Source organism: Bos mutus, chromosome 17 (genome assembly GCF_027580195.1).
Source record: "Bos mutus isolate GX-2022 chromosome 17, NWIPB_WYAK_1.1, whole genome shotgun sequence".
NCBI classification, from domain to species: Eukaryota; Metazoa; Chordata; class Mammalia; order Artiodactyla; family Bovidae; genus Bos; species Bos mutus.
Genome location: NC_091633.1, coordinates 5,207,083 through 5,223,652, shown reverse-complemented (window position 1 = coordinate 5,223,652; position 16,570 = coordinate 5,207,083). Strand labels below are relative to the sequence as shown.

Genomic DNA, 16,570 nt, shown 5'->3' with positions numbered 1-16,570 from the left:
TTGGCAGCAGGCCAGAGTCTCAGCCAGGGGACTCTCCTGGAGCCTCTGCGCTGTCCTTCCCTCAGGGTTCCCTTCCTCACCGCGCCCCCCCCAAAACCCACTAGCCTGACAGGCGCCTGAGCCCCTGCCCCCAGCCCCCGGCCCCCCGCCCCCGACAGCTCCCGAGCCCCTACCCCCCGCCACCCGCCCCTGGCCCCCTGACAGGCACCCGAGTCCCTACTCCCTGCCCCGGGCCCTCTGACAGCACCCGAGCCCCTACCTGCCCAGTTGGAGGGGTGTGAGAAGGCCTTGCTGCTCTGCACCACCTTCATGGCCTCGCCCAGTGCTGCGCTGGCCTTCAGGCCGTTCAGCAGGGACGAGTACAGGCGTGCAGGAACATCTTGGAAGCGGCCACAGGCACGGGCCACAGAGACACGAGGACACACTGAGCACCCGCCGCCAGGAAGGCCCGAGTCAGCGCCACCACCCCATCGGCCGTGATCCTGCTGCTGGACTCCTGGGAGGAGCCGAGCACCACCAGCTTGACGGGCAGCCGCAGGTCCAGGATGTCGGCGGCCGTGAGCAGCAGCTCCTGCAGCGGTGGGCAGTCTGAGATGCTCTCGCCGTCGCTGGCGTCGTCCTGCACCCGCAGGGACTCAGGGATGGTGTAGGGGTGGCCGAAGGAGCTCTTGCCGCCTGCAGGGGCGCCGTCCACACTGGGCGTGAGGACCAAGGCCGACAGTTTCCAAGAGATGTGGGTGGCGAAGTGGACGCACTCGGCCTGCGTCAGGGCACTCATGACCCGCTCTTTGGTGGCCACGCTGCCCACCAGCGGCTGGCAGCCCAGCAGCTCGGACACCATGTAGGCTTCCTCCTCGGCTGACGGCATCGGGCCCCACAGCCACCTGTCCATCACCGCCGACGGCAGCTTGGGGTTGCCGACCACCGCCGCCATGGACGTGGAGCTGGAATAGGCGGGCGGGCTCTTCCTCAGGTGAGACTAGGAGGGGAGGAAAGGCAGCGAGCATCCGTCAGGGCTTCTCCTGGCACTCGGAAGCCAGCTTGGGCGGGGCCATGTCCAGTATGGCCCACCTGTCCTCCTGATAACCTCACTCATTCCACTTTTCAACACCTTCCTGACACAGCACACGTCTGGCTGAGGATCACACCTGCTGTGACAAGCTCTTGGAAAAAACCAGACTAGACGGGGTGGGAAGACCCCATGCTGTTTGTCAAGCGGGGGGTGGCGGGGGTGGTGCTGGAAGCGGGGGCAGGGTGTGCAGGGGGTGCCAGGTCGCCTGCCCCACATCTCCCTCCCACAGGTCTTCCTGTGAACCCCTCAGTAAGGGGGAACCCATGCCCGATACCACAGGGGCTTCAGGGGTGGCTTTGTTTAAACCTGCAGAGAGCAAGTCACTCTCAGGGGAAATAGGGCCAAATTAAGTCCTTTCGAGGCACTACCGCTGAAACGATTACAGTTCCCTCAAAAGAGAAACCCCTGAATTATAAAGTCAGCATAAAGAAGCCCAACAAAGTTCTGATTTCGCCCAACAGTGCCTTCTGATGCACTGAGGGGACACACCAAGTGTCAAATTTTTTCAAAATAATTTTCTGGTCCTTCCACCCGGTGCTGCCTTCCACTCTGGGAGAGAGCAAGGCCTGTGGGGAGCCTGTCGGAGACGGGACTCCCCTGTCCCTGCTCACCTCTGCCCCCTGGGCTCCCGGCAGCGGGACGGGTTGGCCCTCAGGCCGGATGCACACAGCTTGCTCAGTCAACTGTGGGCATGAGGAAAACTTGGAGAAAATAATTTCTTTCTCCTTGAACTGAATCTGTCCCATGTGAAAGGTGATCCAGCAACAAAAACAGTCAAAACTAAGATCTCCAAAGCCCATGGGGAAGAAACTGGCTCGGTGGAACCCTGCCAACAGCCAAGGTCAGCAGAGACTGAGGTGGGTCCCATGCAGGCGCCTGCGCCCAAGCCTGGGGCGGAGTGCCGGGGCAGGAGGGAACCTGGGTCTCAGGGTCCCTGGGCGAGCTGAGAGAAGGGAAAAGGGTTCAGGGCTGGCTCCGAAGGCCCTCTAGTCAGGCAATCAGGGCCAGGGGCGGCAGTGGGGTGAGCCCTGACCCGCGGGGACCCACTGCTGCCCCCTTGAGTCCACAAAGTTCATCCTGTCCTGATTTTCACTGAATGAGACTGGGGTCCACTCTCCCCCGAAGGCCACTCATCGTGTGGGTTCCTTGTCGCCCCGTAGGGCTCTTCTCCACTTGACGCCGATCTCATCTGTCTGCCCTCTCTGCCTGCAGCCCCTCCACCAGGCAGACGCAGCGCCTACTCCACGGTCAGCATGTGAGCAGGCCCGCCCTCAGGGCAGCGATCCGCCTCCACAGGCGCGTGACCCGCCTCCAGCCCAACTCGGTGCCAGGACTGAGCTCCCATTCTGGTGTCAAAGCAAAGCAGAGGAGACAGAAATGTCTCCTGGGCGCCTCCTGGGTAGCGGAGGACTGTCGGGTCAAAGGCTGTCCCCGCCTTTAGACAGATCTGCTCTGAGGTCCCCGCGGCCTCTGGCCGTGGCCCAGCTCACTGGGCAGCCTGACTTACCTTGGCCTGCGGGCTGAGGGAGCGGATGGAGGGGACGGCAATGAGGGCAAAGCGCTCGTACAGGTACTCGTTGGAGGAGCTTCCCTTCAGGAGGGCGAACGGGATGAGGTAGAGGTCCCCCTCCAGGACCAGGACCAGCTGCCGGTGCCGGCCCACGGGGCCGCTGGAGTGCATCAGGCCCTGCGGGGGAGCGAGCAGCTGACAGCCGGTGGATGCCTGCCCCCCAGGGGTGCACTCGGGGGTGGGGGGGCATCCTCCTGCCTCGCTGGCCCCGCCCCGAGGGGGAGGGTAGAGGAGCACAGCCAGGAGGAGACGGGTGCCCCGTCACGGAGGGGGTGTCCCCAAAGATAAGGCCCAGCAGGTCATCTGGATGTTTCTACAGGAGGCAGGTGTTCAGGCTAAGGGCAGTTGCCCTGAAAGTGCCAGGGGGCCCCAGAGCAGCGTGCAGCAGCCTGTCACACAGCACTGAGCGCTCGGCCGGGGTGGGACACACTGACCTCGGATGAGAAGCGAGACCCAGCGTGTGGACAGAGGCTCTGAGACCAGGACGACATCCCTGGAGGAGGAGGTTCGACTGCAGGGCCTCGAGCCGCCTTGGGGCCTCCATGTCCCTCCCTGGCTTCGCAGGGCTGCCCCACCCAGTCCCCTGTGACTGGCGGGGCCCCTGACGCTGACAGATCCCCCGTTATCACTCCTGGAAGGCCGGGCGGGACCCGAGGGGAGGGCACGCAGACCAGACAGACACCTCATCCTCCAACAGAGCTGCTGCTGGAGACTAAGGCCGGATGACTAGACAAAGAAAAGCAGGCGGCGACTGTGAAGACTGGACTGGACCCGGGGTGGGTGTGAATAAAGATGAAGCGGCCACAGGAGCCTGCGGGGGAAGGTGCGGGGCCCACAGACAGCGGGCACCAGGTGCCGGGTGGCCCTGAGCCTCGGGGCGCTGGCTCAGGGAGGGTCACAGCCAGGCGCCCCTGCCCTCGTCCCTCTGCTGCCCGAGCTGCCGCGCGCCGGGGGGTGAGCGCTGGGCTGCGGGTGCAGGGGACGCTCAGCAATGACGACTGAAAGCTACCAGGACTGTATCCAACCAGAAGTGCAAAGGTCCAGATTCAGCCCGCTCCACTGTACTCTCTGAACCACAGACAACAGACCACTGGCTCCCCTGGGGAGTCTGAGAAGCGGAAGAATCTGGCTGTGGAGAGGCAAGACCAGAGGGCTTGGACTGGACCCAGGGTCCAGTCTCAGCCACGTCAGCTCTGGGGGCTGCTCACGCGCAGGGGCCTCTCTCAGGCCAGGGTGGTGACGACGAGCCTGCACACCCTCGGTGCAGGCGGGCCTCGGCTCCCCCAGAACCTGCTGGGGTCAGGCTGAGACGGGGGCGGTCAAACATCAGCTTGAATCAACCCATGAGCCCTGACCCAGGGGAGGACACCGCTTGCCCGGTGGACAGGCTGGCGTTCTCGCCACTTCCGTGGCCCAGAGAGCTGGCTGGTAAGTGCCTCCATTCTTCCTGCTCCTCATCAGCTGTGGAGACGCCTTGGTCCTCAAGTAATGTCTGTCCCCGTGGGAATGTTACTCCAGAGTCTCCAGCAGAGACCAGACAGCCTGGCGGTGCCCACCCCACAGGCCTGGTGCCCCGTCCACACCTGGGCGTCAAAGGCCAGCTGTTCTGTGGACAAGTGCCCCCTAACCGCCTCCAAAGGCCATGTCTTCTTACAGACCAGTCGTGACCAGGTGGTCGTCCCCCAGTAAGGAGAAGTCGGGTCACCACACCACTTGATTCGTCTTTACAGTCACGACCCAGCTGAAGCCATGCTCCTCTCCTGACCAAGCCCCTGGCAGAACCAGATATCTCCTCAAGTTCTCAGAGGGGAGGTCCTGGGCCACCCCAGAGCTCTGGGGCCTGGGGAGGCTGTGTACCGACCTAACCGACGTGCCCGGCAAGTTGGAAGTCACTTTCTGCAGCCCTGAGCCCGATAACTCCACTTAGCCTAAGAGTAGTCTTTGGTCAACAGCAGAGGTGGACGCGGATGACCTTTCTTTCTGCCCAGAAGCGTTCACTCCTCCCACCTGTCTGACTATCTTGGCTTTGACGACCATAAACACAGGTAACAGGGGATTTAAATACATGGAAATAAGTATAAGAAGGACAAAGACCGTAACTAGAACGAGCCCAGAGACTTCTTAAATCACGTACAAAGAGCGACTTGACAAACCCTAGGGAATGCTAGCAGCTCCTGGCCCTGGATGAGGCCCCATCTGCTCACGGAGGGGGCGGCCTGGGACCTGCGTGCATGAGCGGCCTCATGCAGAGCAGCCTGTGGTTGCAAGGGGCTCCTGAGGCGAGTCCAGGCTCGGGCGTGAGTCACTCCCCTCCACCCCAGGGTGAATGCCACGGACACGCACCAGGTCTGGTCCCTCTCACACTAAGCAGGAGCACATCTCCTTTGCATGTGAGACAGGATTTGACTTAATGTTTGCTGATGGCTCACGAGCAGATGGAACGGGGCCTCCTCAATGATAACTGGACATGCTCGCCCTGTCCTGACAGCAAAGGACGGCAGGCTTCCAGGAAAGAGCCACAGCAGTATTTCCCTTCAGCTAAATTCAATCAAGTCCTGGTGCAAGCCTGCAGGAAGACATTATTCCGTTCCACTTTTCATACCATCTGACCTAGTCCCCTAGCAACAGGACTGCGGCTAAACAAAAGCAGTTGTTCAAATAATTATAAGCCGCATGTGAAGAGGCTAATCGCTTTAGTCTTGAAGTGTCAGTGATTCATAATCTTGGACTTTGGGTTTTGATGTGTATTTTCATTGAAAACGGGGAGAAGGCCTGGCTCCATCTGGCAGCTGACGGCATGGGAGCAGCGGGCGGTGTTGCCCTCTAGTGGCCTCAGAGCAGTGTGGGAATGGGCAGGACCACCACCCCCTCCCCGGCCAGCCCACCGATGGGGAGGGCCGTCCGGGAGCACAGGGCCGCCCCCTGCCCTGTGCCCCCTCGTGTCCAGGGTGGGGTGCACCCAGCAGCGCCCGGCACGTGTCAGTGAACACTCGTGGGATGAGACCAGCTCCTGAGGGAAGTGGGCCCACTGGACCACAGTGGGTCCCGAGAGAGGCTCCCCCATCTCGTTTCCTCTGACCGCCTCTGAGAGGTTTCACTCCATGTCTCTTTGGAGGCTGTCTGACTCTTTCACTGCATTCAAATGCCTCAGTCACAAACGAGAAAACTTTCAACATCAGGAACTGAACGTTTTCACCCTAAATGCCTCCTTCAAGACAAGACCGCACTGCTGAGGGTCACACCTATCCTCACGCACAGCTCCTGGGCACACGCATGTCGGGGACCAGACTTTCCTTCCTGTCAATCGTATAAAGCCATGACTTCAGTCACTGTTCCAATGCGTTTGGGGCTCGAGTCCATAAATCTTCCCTTCCTGACAGCCCTGGAGGAGCACAAAGGTCCAGCCACAAGCAACCACTAGTCCCACTGGCAGGTTCTTCATTCTTTAAGTCACAGGGCAAAGTCCTCAGAGAGAAAAGCCGACTAAAAGTCACAGGGCAGATTCAGAAGGGGACCCACAAGGGACAGCTCACGACTGAAGCAGCCCCTCCACTGGGTGGAGACGCTGTGATGGACAGAGGGAGGGGCTGCCCCCCACTGCCCCTGCCCCAGGACTTCTGCCTTCCATACAGGGAAGAGCCCCTCCAAGCTTGCTTTCTGGGGCCCAAAGGGGCACGTCCTCCAGCAAAACAACTGGCGCTCAGGTGCCGATCCCTTGAGGCACATCCCTGTATTTGGGATCTACCCAGACGTGAGCCGGGCCCAGCACCAGGCCGGGGGCCAGGGGGCTGAGCCTCAGAGCTGCCCCACAAGCCCGGTGGCTTCCTTCTGCACCCTAACCTCTCAGAGAGCTCATGGCTGCCGTCCAAGAGAGGTCACCGAGAACCCATTCACTGACGTGGGTCTTGGGTCTTCTGTTTTGCATCCAGACTAGACCTGAAAGCATCTCTGGGACCGCGCACCGCTGACGTTGTACTGAGCGCCAGCATACGCCAGGCCCCAGGCCAGCCGCAGGGACATGGACACAGCTCTGCTCGGCGGCAGGTCCTCGATCAGCCTCCACTAGCGCACGCACCTGGCCCTTCCAGGGGCCTGTTACGAACTGGGTGTCTGTGTCTCCCCAAATTCATATGTTGAAGCCTACCCGCTCAGTGATGGTATCTGGAGGTGGGAGCTTTGGGAGATAATTCGGCTTAGATGAGGGCAGGAGCTCCAAGAGGGTCCCCATGATGGGGATAAGAGACCTGAGTGTGCTCACTCACTCTCTCCACCACGTAAGGACACGTGAGAAAGCGGCTGTTCTCAAGCCAGGAAGCGGGCCTCCACCAAGAAGCTGACGATGCCACGCACCCTGACGCGGGACTTCCAGCCCCAGAACCATGAGAAATCCAGGTCACCCAGCCGGTGGCATTTTGTTACAGCAGCCAGAGCTAATCCACAGTCGTGGGCAATGGCATCTGGCGGGCTCGTGCACGGCCGTTCAGATTCACAAGCTCCCCGAGCCCCTCAGCAGCCCCTCACCCGGTTAGAGAGCCGCGTCAGGACGAAAAGTGACATGCAGAGACCGAGGCCACAGAGCCCCTCAGAGGCCGCGCCCAAGCCCCCGGGAAGCACAAGGGCGAGTCTTCCGCTGGGCCCCGAGGTAGGGCGCGTCACCCCAGGGCAGGGGCCACGGGTCTGTTCTCACCAGGAAGGAGCCCCTGGCCTGAAGCTGCTCAGGTGAGGCCCTCAGATGAATGGTGGGCAGGGGAGCTGACGTGGGTGCATCTCCCACCCTGACTGCGGAGGAGATGGGGGGATGCGTGCACCCCTGGGCCCCGGACCTCCCCAGGTCTGACAAAGAAACTGGGAAGGAGCAGCGTCTCTCATGCACCTGAGACCCCAAGGCTGACCCGACTGCCAGCAAGGAGGCTGGCCAGGAGCCTAAATGCCTCCTTCAAGACAAGACCGCACTGCTGAGGGAACCCGTGTCTGCCCCTTGGCGCCCAGGACCCCATCTGCAGCCCAGCGGCCCCCCTAGAACAGCGTCCACGTGGGCGTCTGGAGGCTGACTGAGAAGCCCCGTGTCTGGAAAACCCCCGCTGTCTCAGGAGCCTGTTCTGTGTCTGGGGCGGGGGCGGGCGGTGCAGGGTGCTGAGCGGGAAGTGATGCATCCTGACACCAATGGCCGGCCGGGCACTTACCCCTTCCATGGGTGCCACAAGCAGGTCGTACAGGGCGCGGAGCGGCGGCCTGGCGAATGAGCTCTGCCTCCTGGGAAGAGAGGAGGTCCCGTCCTTGATGGGCGACGCGGTGTTGCCGACCAGGCTGGTCATGCTCTGGCAGCTCCTGGGGAGAGAAGGGGGGTTGAAGCCAGGAGGAGGCCGCCCTCCCCCTCAGGTACGTTCACGGACCCGCGGGCACAGACGCACCGCAGGCGGCCCAGCTGCACACAACATCTACATGGGCTGCGGAGTTTCTCTGCATAATCAAGTGTCCTGAAGCGCTGTTCAAAGCATTTAATTACATCCTCGTGTGGAGCGACTGGGCAGGCAAACGTGAGGACCATGAGAATTGGGGCAGCCGCCAATCTGCCAGGAAGACAGTGCCCCGAGATCCGTTAGTGTCCAGGGCAGGAGCCGCAGACACGAGGCTCGTGGTGGCCCCGCCGGAGCCCCAGCGCAGCCCAAGGGGCAGGTCAGTTCAGGCGTGGCTGCAGGGTTTTTAATGTATGGCCCATTATTTCTAGGCAAAATTTTATCAGTACGGACATTTTCAACCCCAAGGCCCCAACTTTCACACTCCTGATGTTAGGGGAAGCACACTGACTGAAACCACTTACCCTGGCCAGGCACCATAGTAAACATTTGCGTGAGTTATTTTGTGACAGGAGGTCCTGGTAGGGAGTGCAGAACTAACAAGCTACCGCCAACTGGAAGAATTCGGGAAAGGTCAAAAGGAGGTGTCACGTGTCCTTCCACCTCGAGAATCCTTCTTGCTGGCATCCATCTTGGCTGAGCAATGCATGCACCAGCAGAAGAACCCCGAGTCAGACTGGCCGGAGAACCCAGAAACTGGCCCTATCACCAGAAAACCCGAGTCTGCGAGCCGCGTGGCAGAGCGGCCTCCTGGGTTCCCTTATCCTGCTCCCCCCAGGGTGCCCCTTCCCAGTAGTCTCTTGCTTGGTCAGCGTGTATGTCTCCTCGGAGAATTCATTTCTGAGTGTTAGACAAGAGCCCACCTTGGGCCCTGGAAGGGGGTCCCCCTTCCTGCAACAGCGACACAGGGTGAGTGCATTCGCTGAGTCCCTGATTCACTGAGCAAATGCTTCCTGAGCCCCGGCCACCTGCCGGGCACTGATGCAGGCAGGCCTGGGGGCTGAGAGAGGATGCAGGTGAGGAGGAGGAGAGACGGTGGGCAGGGAGACAAGCCCGTTTCCACTGCAAGCGCAGGGTGCCCTGCAAGTCTTGCTGAACCGGCCCTCCAGCCTGGTCTGCGTGGCCTCAGCACAGCCTCCAGTGACAGGCTCCACAGAACTAGTAGACAGTCAGTGGCCCCTCAACCTTGATTCAGACACTGCACGGTTCAGGAGTTTCTGCTACACATTTAAGACCTTAAGACAGAGAGCAGGTCTCACACCAGACTCAGCTAAGTCAGGGCTCTGGACACAGGACTGGTGGCTCTGTGGTTGTTACCAAAGGGAAAAGCAGAACACGCCCCAGCCCAGAAAGCCAGGGTCCTTGACCATCTAAAGAAATGATGTGAAAGGTTTATTTGCATTTTTGAGACCTGGCTCTATCCCATGGCCTTCCCCCAACCCTGCGGTGTTCTCAGCAACGTCCCAACTCTAAACCCTAGGGCCATGCCATGCCAGGCTGAGAGCACCCTCCGCCCTCACCTGCTCCTACAAGAGAAGGAAGGGTAGAGAACTCGAGGGTCTGGGAGCCCGCTCTTGGCACACGTCCGTCACCTTCACTCAGAAAACACGTTATCACGAGCGACAGGGCCCAGGACGTATCTTTGCCATCGAGCCAGTGAAGCACTGATAACCCTGGAGTGACACTCACAGGCTTGCTTAATTCCCTGGAATACACCACAAAGAGCATTGCTCCCCTGAAAGAGCGAGCATGAAACCGCGCCCCGGAGGAGACAGTCTGGCGCAACACGTGGTGGCTGTCACGGCGGCGTGTGCTCCTGCACACAGCCTGTGTGCACTCACACCCTCGGGAGCCCGAGCTGCCCCCAGGACAGCGTGGGGGTGGAGCAGGGAGCAGCCAAACGGCAGCACCCTCTCCCTGCACACCCCTCACTAGACACGTGTCTGCCTGGACTGTGGGCTGGTTACCCCATTCAGGCACCTGGTCTGATTAATCTGGCCAAAGACATCCAGGGGAATGCCATGTTTCCAGACAACGCTGTGTCCCCAAGTCCTAACGGGAACTGATGAGGCGCTCCCCAAGGCCCTGAACTAAACAGCTCCTACTGGAGACAGACCAGCTCAGCACCCTGAGCTTCCCTGCGTACCAGACCAACATGACTAAGCTGCACGGGGTGGGGGTCGGGGGAGGCAGGAGGAAGTGGGGGGCTGCGTGGTAGACAGACCATTTGCAAAAAGGGTAAATGGTGCAGGATGGGGAGGACAACGGTGAAGCATCTAGAACCTGGAGGTGCTGGGCATCTCCGCTGATAGGACAGTGAGCATGGAGGTCTGGGCAGGAAGGCCAAGTGGGCTGGGGGCCTTTTCTTGAACCCGGGAAGTGCCAGAGGCACCTACCAGGGCCCAGCAATGCTAACCCTCTCAACATGCATCACGCCCACGAGGTGCCAGGTGCAGGCCCACAGAGGGCCGACCTGAGGGTCCCTGCACTGGACTGTGGGGAAGAGGGTCCAGGGCACAAGACTCTCTGCTGGTCACAGAGCTGAGGGTAGGCTCTCAGGGAGGACTGCTTGCTGTGGGCTAGCCTGCCTGGAGACGAGGCGGGGAAAGCCACTCCAAGGCCAGGAACAGTGCGGGGCGAAGCACTGGACAGTGCTTGGGACAGTGGGGTTGGCACTGTTGGCAATGGGACAGTGGGGAGCCGGGGGCAGAGCACTGAGGGAAGTGGACGGGGTGGGCTGCAGGGTGAGCGGGCTGGGCGGCTTGGCCTCTGGGCTCCGGCCCACGCCCTTCAGCACCAGGCGTGCCTGAACAGGAAAACTCCACTAGGCCAGTTCCTTCCAAGGCTGATCAGAGAAAGGCCCCGCAGACTTCCCCCTTCCCTGTAGGCCTCTGGCGGGGCTCCAGAGCTGGGACCAGGCTAGAACACGGTGCCCCCACCCCTGGCCAGTTCAGAGGGGAAGGAAGCCGGTTGATGTCCCTGGTCAGGGCTGGTAAACACATGCTGGTTGTGGCACTGCAGCGGGGGTTTCGGAGGACACTCTCTGGGCATTGGCACACTTCCAGGGGCAGGTCTCGGGCTAGGAAACCACCCCCGCTCCTGCCCAGGGTCATAGGCGGGAGCAGCGGTTTCCTCACCTCTACAGAGCTGGCCTGGATAGACTGCAGTCAACCAGCTCCCTGTGTGTGCAGCTTCTGGTTTTTCTTTTTTTTTTTTCACTTGTGGCTTCTGTTTTTACTACATTTGACATTCACAGTGACCGAGGGCAGCTCTCGCTGGCCAACAGCACACGGCCACGGCCCAGAGCCCTCGCTGACCTGCCCCTTGTGGGGGCGGGGGGAGAGTCGGCCTCGCAGATGTGTGTCCCGCGGTCCCCTGGCTCCGAGCCCCGGCCGGAGTGGTTGACAAGTGTGAGCGGGTGTGTGGGATGGCCCGCTCCCTGCTGTCCCCCTTCCTGGCAACGTCACCATGGCCCAGTGACCCCCTCGCACTGCGGGCGCTGGGCCATGGGCTGGGGCCCCGGTGACTGACTGTACTGCTTCGGTTTCTGGGGCGCCTTTCAGCCTGGCTGACTTCTCTCTGCCTCCGCAGTCGGGACTCAGATGGGGAAAGAGTGCTCTGACAGGGTAGACGCATCCCCTGTGACAAGCGTGTGAGCTGCGGAAGAGGCGGCGCCCCCATCCAGGCTCCAGCCAGGCCCGCCACACCCATATCACTGCTCAGGAGGCGGGGCGGCCCCTCCCCTAGGGAAGAAGAGCCCAGCTTCAGAGAGGCCAGGAGGCCGCCGGGCAGGGCAGGGTCAGGGCTCCCACCTGCCGGGGAGCCGGTTTTTTTGTGTCCCCCCTGTCCTGAGGACACGCTGAGCCCCCTGCACTCACCTCTGCTCCCCACCCCACTTTGCTGTGACCTGACCGCGGCGGGCGGCCTCTCCCAGGCTCTGCGGGGCCGGGGCCACAGGAAGGAGGGCTGGGCTCGCGGGACTCGCAGCCGCGCGGCCACGTGGCTCCAGCAGGGGGCGCTGGCTCGCCGTCCTCGAGGCCTCGTTCGCTGCCAGGGACCCAGCTGGGCTAACTGACAGCCCAGCCCTCAGCACAGAGGGTTTTCTCACACCGCGCCGCAGTCTTTATCAGCTCCTTCCTTAGGTGATGTTCATTAATCTGCTTCTGGAAAAATACTCATTTTGTCTGCAGCATGGCCATCTGTGTGCTAACGGGATCGGAGAGAGACTGAGCGGTATCCGGGCCGGGAGGCTGACAGGCTGGGGGAGCCACCTGGGCTCGGCGCCCTCGGCGGGCAGAGCTGCGAGATGAGGAGTGAGGCGCCCCGAGCAGGGAGAGGCCGGGGTGGTTTATGTCTGGAACGATGACAAATGCCGGGCAGCCCGGGGAGCACGCGCGGCTCGTCAATCTCCCCGGGGAAGAAGAGATCTATTCCCCAGGCAGGGGATTTATAACGCAGGGCTGCAGAAGACCCTGCGCACTGGGACTCACTGGGGCTCACACGCTGACGCAGCCCCACCCGAGGCCTGCCAGGTGCCCGGGGACGCTGGGGACACTGGGATGCGCACTTGGAAGTCTCGGCCCCAAGCGCCACTCTCAGCACCAGGCCAGCTGCCCTGGCTTCCAGTCAGGGCCCCGTGAAGGAGGGGAGTTGAGGGCACATGCAGAGCCCGCAGGGTGGGCCCCCCACTCCCACACACACACACACACATTTCTCAGGCTTTCAGTCAAGACGGGGAGCTAGGTGAGCAGCAAAAATGGAGGAGCAGGGCTCAGCCCTCCACAGGTGAGACTAAGCCAAGGGCCCCCGCCAGGCCCGAAGACCCCAGGGACGGAGGTGGCCAGCCTGGCCCTGAGGTCCCGTCCGTCCCGCTGGTCTCTTTGCTCAGAGGGAAGAACCCAAACCTAAGCTTGGCGCATCCCAGAGACTGGCAAGGACCAGGGCCCCACTGCCACCCGGGGGTCTCACACCACGAGAACAGGCCGCCCACCTCTGAGGAGGGACGGGGACCCGGCAGAACACAGGGGAGCAGCGAGCACAGGGGGCAAAGGGGCGATTCATGAAAGCACGGAGGGGCGGGCTGACTGAGGAGGCGCAGGGCGGGTGTCCCACAGGTGCCCCTTGTACCCGGAGGTCCTCCGCGTTGCTCTCAATTCCCTGCCAGCACTCAGGTCCTTCCCACCTGACCCCGTGCACGTAGGGCCAAGACAGGAGCTGAGCCAAGAACACTCCCTGGGGGCCCTGCTGTCTTTTGGGCCACAGGAGGGAGGGGCCTCAGCTGGGGTGGGCCTGGCCGGGTGGACACATGCCCGTCCCTGGAAGCCTCTCATAGCCAAGTCTCGCCTCAGACCCCAGCCCGCCCCGCCACAGGTGAGTAAACGGAGACTCTAGGCCTGAGGCCCTGAGGCCCAGGGCAGGGGCAGGGCCTCACCAGCTCTCAACAGTCAGGCATCAGGAAGCTGGGAGCCCAGGGACCAGCACTGCCACAGTCTCAGGCCTTGCACCCTGTCTGGAATGCTCGACAGAGAGATGCTGCACTGGGCATCCCGTGCAGTCTGCTCACAGGACGTGCCCGGGTCCTGGTGTTCAGGCCAGGGGGAGGAGGGTTGGGGGGAGGGGGAAACAGCGGAGGGGGGAGGCGGAGGTCCCCACAGTGCTGAGCTCCTTCCAGGTGCCGCCCACCTTTGCTCAGGCAGCTCCTCTCTGGCCCTGAGGTCTGTATCACACTTTCCAGTGGCCAGTTCAGGAGGCTTCCTGTCTGCACTCACAGCAGCAGGGTCCTAAGCTTTGGGGTCGGGGGTCCTGCTTCTGCTCCTCCTGAGTCCCAAGAGGCCCCAGCCTTCCTCAGGGGGCCTCCTGCCCCACATTTGAGGAGCTGGGAGCGGCCCTGGCAGACGGGGCCGAGTGCCTGCTCCACCGGCATCTGCTGCTGTGACCCACTGGGCTCCTCCTCCCCACCCTCGGCCCTGCCCGAGGCTCCAAACTCCCCTCCGGGCTCTGAACTGCATCCACTGAGGGAACGGGAGCTGGCCGGCCTGAGATCTGAACAAGTGCCTGGATTTTAAGGTACCAGCAGAAAGATTAATTGATGAACCCACTATATTCAAGCAGCCAGTGACTCTCCACCAAGAACATCCTCACAAGAAGGCTGTCTCCTCAGGGGGGTGAAGGCTGTCAAAGGCTGCATTTTAAGCACTTATTCAATAAGCTGTCGGCACTGTCTGCCTGCTCACCTCCCCAGTCACCCAGCGCCCGGCTCCCTGGCTGCTCCCTCCTCAGGGGGTGGGCTTAGGCCGAGACCCCCCTGCCCTTTCAGGGACACGACCCCTCTCAAGCCCAGGGACAAACCTGGGCCACGCAGGGCTCCTCTTCTCCTGCTCATGGGCTCTCCCAGGAAGGCTGGTCAAGGGAGAAACACGCACCACCAGGGAGCTGGGGACGGCCCTCCTGCGGGGACCACGGCACGGTCCACTCTGCTCTTTGCTCCATAGCCCAGTTGGGGGCGGAGGGGGGGTCACCTAGGAAAACCCGATGCCCAGGCCAGCCTCACACAGGCTTTGCCTGCTGACCCCATTAGGGGCCCAAGCTGGGCGTTGGGGGGACACGCTTACCATGCACTCAGGGACGGAGAGAAGAGGTCACTGAGTGAGTGGCCTGCCCAGCTGATGCTAACACAGAAACACCCTTTCCAAAGGGCCTTGTACCCATGGGTGATCTGTGGGTCCTGTCCCACACAGGACCTGTCCCCCTACAAACTTGTGGAATCTAATGAAGTCTCATTCATCTACAAAAAACCCCCAGAGCCAAATTAGTGTTGTACAAGGACAGAAGGTGCCGCCTCAGAAGTGGTGAGCTCTCGCTCACTGGAGGAGTTCAGGCAAAGGCTGTGACCACGTGGAGGGAGCCTTAGCTGGGTGGGATCTGGGAGCCAGAGCTCCGTCTTTGGAGCTGGCCAGACATGGGTCCTAACACTGGCCTTGTCACTGGGCCCACGTGACCCGCCCATCGGGAAGGTCCATGCTGGAGCCACATGACATGGGCGCGTGGACCACGCACGGGGGCCTCTTTTTAATGTCTTCTTTCCCTTCTGGCCATGGGAGGCTGGTCCCCCAGGATGGTGGTGCCACCCTCTCTTCCTGCAGGACCCTCAGTCTTTGTCACTGACCCTCTTGGGGGAATCCAACCAGGCCGAGGAGTCTTGTTTGCCAATTCACCCTTTTGTGGGGGTGGTTGGGGTATTAGTTGGAGGTTGCAGAGCTGAGGGAGGGCTCTGGCCCCATCGTGGCCCCTCTCTAGAAGGGAGAACCTCGACACTGTTGCTCTCTGCTTGGGCTCCAACCACTGACATCTGGGCAATTACAAAGTTCCTTCCTACCTCCCATCACACACACTGCCAGAAGGGGAAGGAGCACAGACAGTGGTAACAGCAGTCAGAACCCTTCTGGGATACTGGTCCTAATGGGTCCTGGCTGGGTGCCCCTGCAAGGCCAGGGCACAGCCTGGGACCCAGAACCCCGGAGCAGCTGGCAGCATGTCCTGTTCCTCTTCCTCTTCCCCGCAGTAAAAGTGATCTGCTGACTGCCCCTAGGTTCAGACACACACACACACACACACACACACACACACACACATACATGTGCACTGGCGTTCCAGCCTTCAGCGTAACTTCTCAAGCATTCTGCAAGACGAGGGGCAGCCCCCCTGCCCAGTGGGGGACCCCAAGGTCAGGTACTAAATGAGAGAAGACTCCCTGCTTTTCCTCCCTAGCAGTGCCTGCTCTGGGCTTAGCACGCCACTGTGTTTCCTGCCAAAGTGTAGAGGCAAGAAGGAAAACAGCGGTTGTGGTGACCTCAAGAACAAAGACCAAGCTGTGCAGCGTGTGGAGGGGAGGGGAGAATGCTAAGGCCAAGTCTCGGCTGACTGGCATCTGCCGTGGCAGCCTCATCCCCAACCAGTCCAGCAAACCACCCAGAACAACAGGGCCAGCAGCCCATGAATCACAGAGCTGGAGGGCCCTGCAGCGGGGACCTGGTGCTGCTACACACACGGCTGCTGCCACCTCACCTCCTTGGGCTTGGGGACCAGCACTCTGCAAGCCCCCACAGTACTGGGGTCTGCAGAAAAGCCACCTCTCAGCCGTCCCAGCCAGTGACACACCAGCCCCACCTCCTGGTCATGAAGGGGCAGAGAGAAAGGCCTGCGGGGACCCCACAAGGTCAGAGCAACTGGGAGGTGGGACCGGACACAGCCCTGCACCTGCTGGGTGGCAGGTCTCCACCCTCCCGGCCTGTGTGCCCCTCAGCTGCTAGAGCCACAGCTGGGCTAGAAGGTGGCAAGGGCCCGCGCCATCCTAACCAGGATACCTCTACTTCTGTGGGTCGCTAGGACGGACGGAGGCCAGCACCCCCTTCCTGGGCCTGTGGTTGACAGCAGAGGCCTTGGCACCCGGCCCCAAAGCTGAAAGAACAGTTTCCTCTCCTCCGACCTGCCCTCAGAAGCCTCTAGGAGGTCAAGACTGGAAAGGCGTGCAGAGAGGTGCAGGAGTTCCATTGCCGGCATCTCCTGAGGGCA

The 16,570-nt window shown here is 61.6% G+C and overlaps 1 protein-coding gene across 1 annotated transcript in view; it reads right to left on the bottom strand.

Annotated features, from left to right (window-relative positions):
- TTC28 (tetratricopeptide repeat domain 28) overlaps window positions 1–16,570 on the bottom strand; it is a 582,233-nt gene that overhangs the window by 15,735 nt on the left and 549,928 nt on the right. The window contains 4 exon segments of the mRNA XM_070385930.1: window positions 260–364; window positions 367–979; window positions 2,580–2,759; window positions 7,826–7,970. Of these exon segments, the coding sequence (XP_070242031.1) occupies window positions 260–364; window positions 367–979; window positions 2,580–2,759; window positions 7,826–7,970 (1,043 nt within the window).